General features: G+C 41.4%; 1 protein-coding gene across 1 annotated transcript in view; it reads left to right on the forward strand.

Annotated features, from left to right (window-relative positions):
- Positions 1-10529, forward strand: part of bcas3 (BCAS3 microtubule associated cell migration factor) — a 1061909-nt gene extending 1051380 nt beyond the window's left edge. Inside the window, exon 23 of the mRNA XM_048612335.1 lies at positions 3199-10529. Coding sequence (XP_048468292.1) covers positions 3199-3347 — 149 coding nt within the window. The 3' untranslated portion in view covers positions 3348-10529. The remainder of the gene's footprint in view (positions 1-3198) is intronic.
- The last annotated feature ends 1213 nt before the right edge of the window (positions 10530-11742 follow it).

Here is an 11742-nt window from a genome sequence, read left to right on the forward strand (position 1 = left end):
GACAGAAATGAAAAAACATTTTTTCTCTCAGAAGGTTGCGAGTCTTTGGAATTCCCTTCCTCAAAAGACAATGGATGCAGAATATTTAATTATTTTAAGGCAGAGGTAGATAGATTCTTGAGTGATGAAAGATTATCAGGGATATACAGGAATATAGAACTGAGATTCAAATCAGACCAGACATGATCTTATTGAATAGTGGAGCAGACTGAAACAGCCAAGTGGCCTACTCTTGTTCCATGTTCGTGTGTTCGTATTCCCTACTGACTGTTCTGGATACAGTTAAGAATTACACACCCACTAACCATTTAGAGGTCAGGGACATGTGCAGGATTATTTACTTATACTGCAAACAGATCATTTTCACTCATTTGCACCAATGGCCTGGATTTTCCACCAATTGGAGCAAGACTCAGAACATTTAAATTATATAGAATTTACAGATCAGAAATAAGGCATACAGTCCTTGCTGGTGTTTCAGCTCCGTGTGAGCCTCTTCCCACCATGATTCACCTTACCCTTGACAGAATATCCTTCAGTTTCTTTCACTCTCATGTTTAACAAGCATCCCCCTAAACATAGCTGTACTATTTCCCTCAATATTCCACATTCTCACCACAAGGAATGTTGCTCGGTCCACTACATTTTGTCAACATGATTTGTATGTGAATATAGGAAGAATGGTTAGTAAGTTTGCAGATGACACCAACATTGGTGGTATAGTGGACTGTGAAGAAGGTTGTCTCAGAGTACAATGGGACCTTGATCAGATGGGCTGATGGGCCGAGGAGTGGGAGATGGAGTTTAATTTAGATAAATGTCAAGATGTTTTGCTGAGTTCACTGTTGGATTTTATCTGAATGCTTAAGTCTCCATTTTCCATCCTTGTACTGGTTAATAAAAGTGACCCCTTTAATGTCAATGGTGGGAGGCAGAGAGTTAATACGAAAGTAAAGAAGGTTATCTCAGAGCACCACAGGACCTTGATCTGATGGGCCAATGGGCCAAGGAGTGGCAGAAGGAGTTTATTTTGTTGTATTTTGGTAAGGCATATCGGGGCAGGAATTACACACTTAATGGTAAAGTCCTGGGCAGTGTTGCTGAACAAAGAGACCTTTGGGTTCATGTTCATAGTTCCTTGAAGGTCGAGTCACAGATAGGGTAGTGAAGAAGGCGTTTGCCTTCATTGGTCAGTGCATTGAGTATAGGAGTTGGGATGTCATGCTGTGGCTGTATTGGACATTGGTTAGGCCATTTTTGGAATACTGTGTTCAATTCTGGTCTCTCTGCTATGGAAAAGATGTTGTTAAACTTGAAAGGGTTCAGAAAAGATTTACAAGGATATTTCCAGGGTTTGGAGGGTTTGAGCTATAGGGAAAGGCTGAATAGGCTGGGGCTACTTTCCCTGGAACATCAGAGGCTGTGAGTTGACCTTATAGAGGTTTATAAAATCATGAGGGCCGTGGATAGGGTGAATGGCCAAGGTTTTTTTTTCCAGGATAAGGGAGTCCTAAACCAGAGGGCATAGATTTAAAGTGAAAGGGGAAAAATAAAGGACATAAGGGGCAAAATTTTCACGTAGAAGGTGGTGTGTGTATGGAAATGAGCTGCCAGAGGAAGTGATGGAGACTGGTAGACAATTACAACATTTAAAAGACATCTGGATGGATACATGAATAGAAAGGGTTTAGAGGGAAGTGGGCTAAATGCTGGCAAATGGGATGAGGTTAGTTTAGGATATCCGGTCAGCATGGTTGGACTGAAGGATCTGCTTCTGTGCTGTATGACTGTATGAGTTTTCTGGTACAGAGGTAGTGATTGGCTGTGCCATTGTGTTTCAGAACCTTTGATCCTACCAAACAAAATTATTGACCTAAACTAAGCAGGTGTTGATGTATCTGCCTTCTTTACCTAGTGTGTGCACCACCAACTAAGCTAAATTTACATATGAACAGATAAAATAGGAGCAGGAGCAGGCCATTCAGCCCCTCCATCCTACTCAGCCATTCAGTAAGGTTGATCTGATTGAAACCCCAATTTCACAATCGTACCTACCCCTGATAACCTTTCACTTCCTTCCTTAACAAGGATCCCTCTACCTCTGCCTTAAAAATAAGTCAAGAATTTTCCTGTTAGTTCCTCTGTGAGTGAAATATAAGCAAGTCATCAAGCACCTCCAAGCCTTGTTTATGCCATTGATGGGGAAATGGAGTTGCCTGAAGAAGTTGTATCTCCAAAGCAGGAATAGCAGGCCACCCCTTTCTACAGCTCCAGTTGTTGGGTGACAGAAAAGCATTAATGTGGACACACAAACACGCCACCTACCCCCTGCACATTTCCTGAATCAGGAAACACTGCCTGCAGAGTACTAAATAGATTAAACATTCAGTCCAGTAATCAAAAGCAAACTTCAAGCATAGATTCCAGATGTTGCCTCTTATTGAGAGATTTTTAGTCAGAGCCAGTGAGTCATTAAGCGGGGCGTCACGCACTCCTTCACGTTCTTTCTTTCTCCCTCCGTCCTCTTTAATGGAACTATTCTGTGAAAGAATCGGCTTCCATTTATTCAATGACTCAATGCATAATTGCACACTCCAGTATAGAACTGAGTATCGCAGGCCTGGTTCAATCTCTGGCCATTGCTGACTTGGTCTGGTGACACACCCTGCTTGGCTGCCGTGGGGCGGGGGTGGTGCTGTAGGGTGGAAATCAGCTGAGGTTCCTGTTCCTGAGTTAAACTTACATCCACGTCCCGTCTGCCCTCATCTGGCTGTAAAATATCCCATGGCGTTATTTCAAAGAAAACCAACGTGCTGACCAATATTTATTCCTCACTCAGCATCACTAAACAAACAGATTGTTGTCATTTATTGCATTATTGCTGTGGAATCTCGCTGTATATAAACTGACTGCTTTGCTTCCGATCTTACGATGTAACTACAATTCAAAATTATTTAATTAGTTGTAAAGTTTAACGGGTATGCTGCAGCTGTTAAAGGTTCTTGCACAAGTTCAAGTTTTTTTTTCAGTTTTCCTAGAGCATGGACACTTGAGTACAGAGCGAGTGGGTGGCTGGTGTTAGCAGGAATTGTACCCCCCAAGACGATTCTCCACGTAAGGAGAGGGGAAAGTTTGCAAGGCGGGTTTGATTTCCTACACCCTGAAGGCTTAAAAGTTTCTCTCCTATTTCTTTTGCAGAGCTCCAGCGAGAAGGAAGTATCGAGACCCTGAGCAACAGTTCCGGTTCCACCAGCGGAAGCATCCCGCGCAATTTTGAGGGCTACCGCTCACCACTGCCCACCAATGAAAGCCAGCCACTCAGCCTCTTCCCCACAAGTTTCAACTAAGCACGCTCTCCCATCCCTCCAGCCACCACCTCCATTAACATCGGAGCTTGTGTCCCTCTTATTGTACAAACTTTATTGCAACAAATAATGCGTAGATCAACCGAGTGGAACATGAGACATGAACTTTCTCTGCCCCCACCCAGTAACGGCTGGACTGAAACAGTGTCATCTGAATAGTAGTTGCGGGAAGGTGGAGAGGTGAAGGCTTTCCCCCTGTAGTTTCCAATTTATGCTGATTTGTGTAGCTTGCAAGTGCCTTTTGGGCTTTCTAATTCTCCAGAGCTGGCAAATCCCCTTTACTCCCCACCAATTTCATACACTGACAAACGGAAGGGCTCAAAGCTGCTGGATCAAGGCTGTACTGACATCTACATCATTTCTTGTTTGTTTCCATTTGTCAATTTAAACATGTTGCAAAGTGGCAGCCCTTTTATTTGTAAGGTTAGAGAGAGCCATGTTGTGTGTGTCTGTGTGTGTGGTTTTGCTTTTTTGCCTTAAATTGACACAGTTTTAAGTTTTATCAGAAACCTACTGTTATCTAAAGAGTTCTTGTCCTTTCAGTAGATTCCTGTGAAAGGAATTCCATCATATTAAACAGCACAGGGAGTAATCTGTCCTCTGACTCACTTAACTTTCCTAAAGCTGTGAGTGCTGTTGATCTCCTTGCTATAGTGGGATGGTGGGGTGCAGAAGAGGTTAGGGAAGTGAAATGGTTAGTGTGAGTATACTTGAAACAGCAAGGATCACAGGAGTAAACTGTAGGCGTCTTTGAACTTAGTTCCAGACTCTGAGGCCTCTGTGGTCCGTGTTTCTAAATTCCAAAGGAAAAAGTTTGAAAAGAAATTGTGAGGGCAGAGATTGCTAATGGGATTTCAGTGCAAAGGTTCACAAAAATCCCTTTAAATATTAGCAGCTATTAATGAGCATTTTTTTTCCCCTACCTAGTTTTGTCCCCCTTGAAGTCCTGACTCTTTCTATCCTGCAGCATCCACAGAAATGTCAATCCTCGGGTATTTATTCCATGTTGTCAGGTTTCATGATAATTTGGCTCTAGAGAAGAATTAATTCCCTCCCTCAATTGATGACCACATAAAGCCCCTTTCCTGCAAGATCAGTGACTAGTAATCAGGTGGAGGAACCTGGCTGTTTATTTTCTTCCCGAGCTCATATGGAGCAGATGTTGACTGCAGCCATCCCAGACTGGGAATTGAGGTAGGAACCTCTCATCTCTGCTGCATCCTACACCTGGCACATCAGGCCTTTAATTTAGAAAAATTGAAGTTGCACAGTGAATTAACAAACCTGCAGTGAAAATAAGAGGCATGTTTGTAAGTATTTGTGTTAATCTGTTGATGCTAAATTTTTCTGTTTAAAATAAGTGCTAAAGAAACTTTTTGTCTTCCACTATACCTTTCTCAAGCTGGAAGGTTATCAGCACCCCTTGACCAGTGCTTCAGAGTACTGTGTAAAGAGCTTTGGCATGAGTGGCCAGGGAGAGTTATCCTCCAATTTTCTCTCCTTCCCTTTGTTAATCCCAAGTGAAATCTCAGATAGGACCATATGACGAATCCTACAAACAAACCTTTTTCCTTTTAGGCTCTGGAATTACACCCAGATACACTTGCATTATACAGCAAGGTTACAGCAAAAAGCACTGGCACTCTGTTCTGCTGTCAAGCTATGGCTACTGTGTTTCTGGTTCAAAAAATTTGGTTTTAAATTTATAACGCTTTGTTGAAAGAAAAGTGGGACAGTTCCAACTTTCTTGTATTCATTTATGGGAAGTGGGAATCACCAGCAAGGCCAGGAGAAGGTGGGAGTAAGCTGCCTTCTTGAACCACTGCAGTTCATGTGGTGTTGTTACACCCACAGTGCTCTTGGAGAGTTGATTTAGACACTTTTTGTGCTTTCATGCCAATGAGTTCAATGTTATGGAGTCAGGGTCTCAAATCCCCACCTTCCTAACAAGGTTGCAGGGTCTGAGATGACGTTTCCCCATTTAACAACAGTGCATTCATGAAGGCAACGTGATTTTGCCATCTCCCGGATTGCAGGTTGTGATGGTAAAAGTGTGGGCGATTGACTGGAGCCTTTATGCATCAGTCACTGAAATCCTGTCTGAGTCCGAGGCCACCAATATAATCAGCAGCCATCGGTTTTCTCATTTGGACTGAGCTGCTCCCTCAAGAACAGGCTGAGCAACCACAATACACAAACCACAAACAGCAACACAATGATTTGCTGAATGAATCATCTCTGAACATGTTGTCCATGTGAGGACGTTGAGATTGTTGAATTTTGGGAATTTTGCTGTTTTCCAAAAATTCTTTTGGCTAGATTTCCTTCTTTTCAGAAAATATGAATTTCATTGTCATACAGGTTTCACAGACACTAATTGTTAATGGTGTGTACATTCCATGGACTTTGACTCTCGCTGGCATATGAATCCCACACACACTGAACCTCACAGGGGTATTGGTTCAACAGACACTGCCTCTCACTAGGGTATAGGTTCCACTGATACTAACTATCACTAGGATACGAGTTACAGAGTCATAGAGTTTTTACAGCACAGTAAGACACTCTTTGGCATGTTGTGTCTGCACTGCTGGTCTGGCACCTATCCACTTTGCTCTATTTTCCAGCATTTGGCCCATTGCTTTGTATGCTGTGGTGTTTCAAGTGTTCATCTAAATACTTCTTAAATGTCTGAAGGGTTCCCAACTCTACCACCCTTTCAGGCACTGAGTTCCAAACACCCACCACCCACTGGGTGAAAAATGTCATCTTAAATCCCTTCTAAACCTCCTGCCCTTTACTTTAAATCTATGTTTTCTTATTATTAATACCTCTACCAAGGGGAAATGTTTCTTCCTATCTACCCAATTTATGCCCTTCTTTGTATACCTCAAGAAAATCCTGTCCAGCGTTTTCTGCTCCAAGGAAAATAACTCCAGCCTATCTAGTCTCTCGTCAAAGCAGGAATTCTCCAGATTGGCCAGTGTTCTGGTGAATCTTATCTGCACCCTCCCTAGAGCTATCACACCCTTCCTTCCAGAGTATGGTGACCAGCACTGTACACAATACTCCACCTGTGGTCTAACTCATGATTATTACAGCTCCATCATAACCTCACTGCTCTTGCATTCAATGCCTTGACATAAAGGCATGTATCCCATATGCCTTTGTAACAATCTTATCCACCTGTCTTATTGCCTTCAAGGATGTGTCGGCATGTACACCTAGGCCTCTGATTTTCAGTACTTCCTAGGGTCCTGTCATTCATTATGTACTCCCTTGCCTAGTTAGTCCTTCGAAATGCATTACCTCACACTTTTCAGGATTAAATTCTATTTGCCACTGTCCTATCCCCAGACGCTGTCTCTCATTAGGGTAAGGGTTCCACACGCTGACTCTGACTGGGGTGTGGGGTCCACACATACACTAACATTCAGTGGGGTATGGATTCTGTTGACATTGACTGTCACACATGTATGAGTCCTACACACATTGAGTCTCACTGAGGTACAGAGCTTACAAAGACAGTTAATTTCAACTTTCACTTACATAAAGGTCCACAGATATTGAATCTCACTGGAGTACATCTTCCATTGATATGGATTCTTACTGGGGTTTTGGTTCAACAGACACTCTGACTCTCACTAGGGTACAATTTCACAGACAGTGGCTTACACTCACTCTCCTTGTGGTATGGGTTCCACAGAAACTGAATCTCACTAGAGTATAGCTTCCAAAGACATTGATCTTGTCTAAAGTGTAGTTTCCATAAACACTAACTCTCACTGGAATATAGATTCCATAGATACTGACTGTAACTGGGATTGCAGAGCATATTGAGTGAGGCAATGAGAATTGCCTCTCATTGGGTAAACATTTCAAGAGTATTAACTGTGACTCTAGCCTATGTTCAACTGGCCTTTTCTGAGCCTGACAAGGATTCCATGTGTTTTGATTTGCACTAGGTTATCAAATTCATTTGTGTTGATTCTTGTTGGGATCCGGGATAAATAATTTCTGATTCTTGCTGAGGTACTGGGCTCTATTAGCACTATTGCTTAGATGTGGGATCCTTAGGAACTGATACTTGCTGGGTTATGATTTGACAGGCACTAACAGTGGCACATGGGCTTCGCTGGGATATGGATTCAATGGACATTCTTGACATGTGACCATGCAGCTGGATATTTTAACTTAGGAGGTGCTCAGTATACTTGCAACCTTAGGCAAAGTAAATCAGGACCAAATAATCCTTCCACCTCACCTCAGTACACAATTACCAAAGCCAGTTGTAACTACCAGGACATTTCTTTTTAGGCAAATAATTAACTCTGCATAGGTCAGAGATTAATCCTGGTACTCTCATCAAATTTGCACAGCATCACCTTTCCAGGGCCATTTACTCGTGGTACTATCCATCATCAGATTTACCTTGTTTTATCACACCCTAAAATGTAGCACAGAAATGAAATAATGCAGGTGTTTGAAATGTACCTCAACCTGTACCTTGCCTCACCTCATGAAATGATCCTATAAAAACAAATTACAACTGCAAAACCCTTTCATATTTAAAACCAAATTGGATAATTCCCCCCTCCAGTTCCTACCTTGAGTATCTGCCAAGTTAAGGTTTCAGCCTGTGAAGATTACTATCAATCATTTTACAGTCTCCACCCTGATGGATAATTCCTGTTTCTCTACCCCTGATTTAGCAAAGCGAAGGTCGGTAGTGTTGTGGGGGAGTGGGCAGTGGTGGGGAGCAGTGGTTACACTGGGAGTTTTTCTTACCAGGTCTGATTGCAATACTTGTATAATGTTTGTTCTTGGCCAGTTCTCGTACATCATCTATATCATGATCACATCTGTATGACAGGGCAGGGTGAGAGGAGCACTGTGGTAATCTGAACTAACATCCGGTTATTCAGTTCCCAGTTTCAGAAACGCCTCCATTCCAACAATAACATCAGAATACACAGAGAACAACAAATATTCTTGAAAATCAGTGTGAAAATTGAACAAGAGAAACAGCTGGAGAGATTATAAAGGAAGGAGTATCAAAAAGAATATCAAAGCAAGGGACTTGCTGAAGGGAATACTGGAAAGACAAAATACCAGGAGAACGGAAACCACACAGGCAGGTTTATCAAAAAAGTGAATAACAGAGGGAGGAAATACTGATCAGAGGGAATAGTGTAAGAAGAGCATTTTAGGGAGAAGTGACTGTTGTAGGGACAGGGTTATGAAAGGGAAAACAAAGTCGGAATTCTATGTAGAGTATATAGTTGAGCCTGGGGATAATGAATGAAGAAAGTGTCACAGGAGTAAATGTTGGAAGAGAATAAAGAGATAGAATACAAGATGGAGTGTGGATTGGAACAGGAAAATGACAGAGGGGTGCTTTAGGTTTAACTTACAGATGAGAAACAGGTCCTCCACTTATATGTGGGAGATTCACAAATGGAAGTTGCTCCAAACTTGCACACCTGATTTTGGGATAAAGTTCTTTTGTGTCAAAATAATAGTACAGATACTGGTATATCAGTTCTTCATCCTGATTGAGATGTATCTGACAGGCACTGTCTATATTTGCCATCAATGATCTGAAGCAGAGGTTTATTGCCATGGCTCTTATTCGTTGACACTTCACTAAAGGAACTAATCATGTGATGCAGGTGAGAAATAGAGCAACATGCACAATGCAGAGAAATATGTTAAATTAATCTACCTTATTTTATTTTTCAATGCGGAACTGGTGTGAAAATAAATCAGCTGAATTGTTGGCCCTGTTATACATCTGTGGGATGAATCAATCGCATATTTACATGATCTTGATTTAGTTCAATTCCATTCAAAATCAAACCTAACCCACTCGATTTAGATTAATTCCACATTTATCTCATTATCTATTTATCATTAGTTTTATTTTATGCATTTTTAAACTGGTTTATTTTCTCGCTCTATTCTTTTAAATCCCAAATATGTACCCAGTTCCAGTTGCTGCCTGCATCAGCCACAACGCACTGTTACTTCTCTCACCTCTTGAATCAAAAGGCTATGGGATTGAGTCCACGCCAGAGTCAAAATCTAGATTAATACTTAATTGTTGTACTGAGCGAGCACTGTACCGTCTGTGGGTGTTAAACAGGAATGTCCAACTGCTGCCTGAGATAGAAGCATAGAAAAAAGGCGCAGGAGTAAGCCGTTCAACCCATTGACTCCACCATTCAGAAAAATCATGGCTGTTCCTCTATCACGTTGCCATACTCCTATGCTTTCCTTATACCCTTGACAACTCTAGCTTCTAGAAAAATCTATCATTTTTTAAATGCAGTCGATAGACTTCAAAGATCTCATTGTTCACTCTGAAGAAAACCAGGGCAGTTATCCCAGTGTCCCGGATAGCATTTATCTCTCAAGCAACATAATTTTTAAAAATTCATTAGTAATTTATTGCATTGCTGTTTGTGAGACCTTGCCGTGTACACATTGGTTGCTGTGTTTTGTATATTACAAGAGGGAATACACTTTGAATGTAATGTGCTTGGGATGTTCTGAGATTGAGAAAGGTGCTTCTTAAGAATATTATTCTTATTCTTAAGAATATTCATTACCAGCAAATGCCAGGCATGGACTATCCACTTTTTTTTGCTGTTGATTCAGTTAAGCCTTTTCCATCTGTTCAGCACTTCCTCCCCTCCCTTGCCCTCGAAAGCAGGAACTCACCACATACAGAATCATGACCATGAACTGGCGCCACCACAGATTCTCCACCCGTCATTCTTTGATCCAGATTAGATTCTAATCAGGGCTGTGGTATAAATACAGTAAAAGCGTCAGGTCAAGAAATGAATTGTCACTCTTTATCAGAGATACTGTGCCTCCGGCGTTCTCACACAAACGATCAAAGCTAGACATTCAGGCTGTGGAGTGATTGAACTCTTCCTCATACCTGTCATTATTAAGTTGCCAATACCACGTTAGTCTTCCTGCACTGCAGTAAGTAAATTGTGGCCTGATTGCCTTTCCCTATAGCTGTAGATTTGCTTCAATACTAGAAGTGGCTGGCTTCTTGCATTTTTGCAATGAAATGTTGAGCACTGTTTTTGCTGCTAGTTTTACTAAGCCGTAATTCCAATCAGACTGATTAATAAAATTAATAGATTGTAACCTGGCCTGGGAAAAAGTTTGTCTGAATGCTTTAACCAACCTAGCTCAAAGCTAGACCTCATTTGCTTGTGCACTGGATTTGTTTGTCATTCTAACGCTCTGATTTTATTTGCTTTCCCTCATTGTGCCTTTGTCTGATTCTCTTATTATGTTATCTCTTTGTGTGAGTATCCTTCTGTTCGTCCAGCTCCTCACCTAGTTATCTCAGATTCTCCAGCATCTGCAGCTCCTACTATCTCTGTGCCCCACATCTATCTTTTTCAATCTCCACCTGTAATTTCTCGACTTTTTTCTATTATTCCTCTGCAGTATCACAAAAGATATATGTTGTCTTTTATCTTTCAGCAACTCTGGTGTCTCACCTTTTCTCAACTGCCCCTCTATTCTTTTCTTTGTGCTTTTCTTTATTGATTGTCTTTATTTTTCTTTCTTTGTCTCCATCTCTTGTCTTCATTGTTCTGACATCTTTTTAGTTTGGTTTGAACAAGTCTCTTGCTGTACTATTCAAACACATCTCTGGCTGTGTCCTCACCAAATAGTGACGCTGGTAGCTGCAGGGTCTAAATAATGGCAACCCGACACAGAGCTGACCTGGATGATCTGATTACCAGCTTTGGCTAGACATATGCCGAGAGGTTTCAGCTCTAACTGCTCTCTCCCTGCTTTGGCCACTAGTCATCTGTTATGCTAGTTGGAAAGGGAGTAGATTCCTATCTATTTGATTGGACAACTTGTGACCATCATTCAATCAATTGTGTTCCCGATCTCCAAACTTGCACTTGGGTAGCTCAAAGCAGAGTCCTGGAGATGAGAGAATATTTCCAGGAGACCCCAAAGAATTTATAACCCTGGAGAAAAATAAGCAGGTGGACTATCACGAAGAAGGAGAAGTGACAGGCAATACACAGCTATAAAACAATGTGTTGTTACTATCACAGATTCGGGGCATCCTTGATTCTGTTCTCACACTTCACTCTCCAAGCCACAATTCCACAGAGCAGTCACCTCAGGACAAATGATATGAAAATTCCAATTTTAATTCGGTTGCATACCCTCACCAAAACTTAAACTTTACAAGGAATGCCAGTATGAGTTTTGAGATACCTCAATACACAAAACAGAAGTGTCTAATGCAAAAACTGTCTACAATGAAGAGTAACATATACCAAACATTATATTAATTACCAATGCTCCTGTTAATTATACAGAG

The sequence above is a fragment of the Rhincodon typus genome, chromosome 26 (genome assembly GCF_021869965.1).
Source record: "Rhincodon typus isolate 14 chromosome 26, sRhiTyp1.1, whole genome shotgun sequence".
Taxonomy (NCBI): Eukaryota; Metazoa; Chordata; class Chondrichthyes; order Orectolobiformes; family Rhincodontidae; genus Rhincodon; species Rhincodon typus.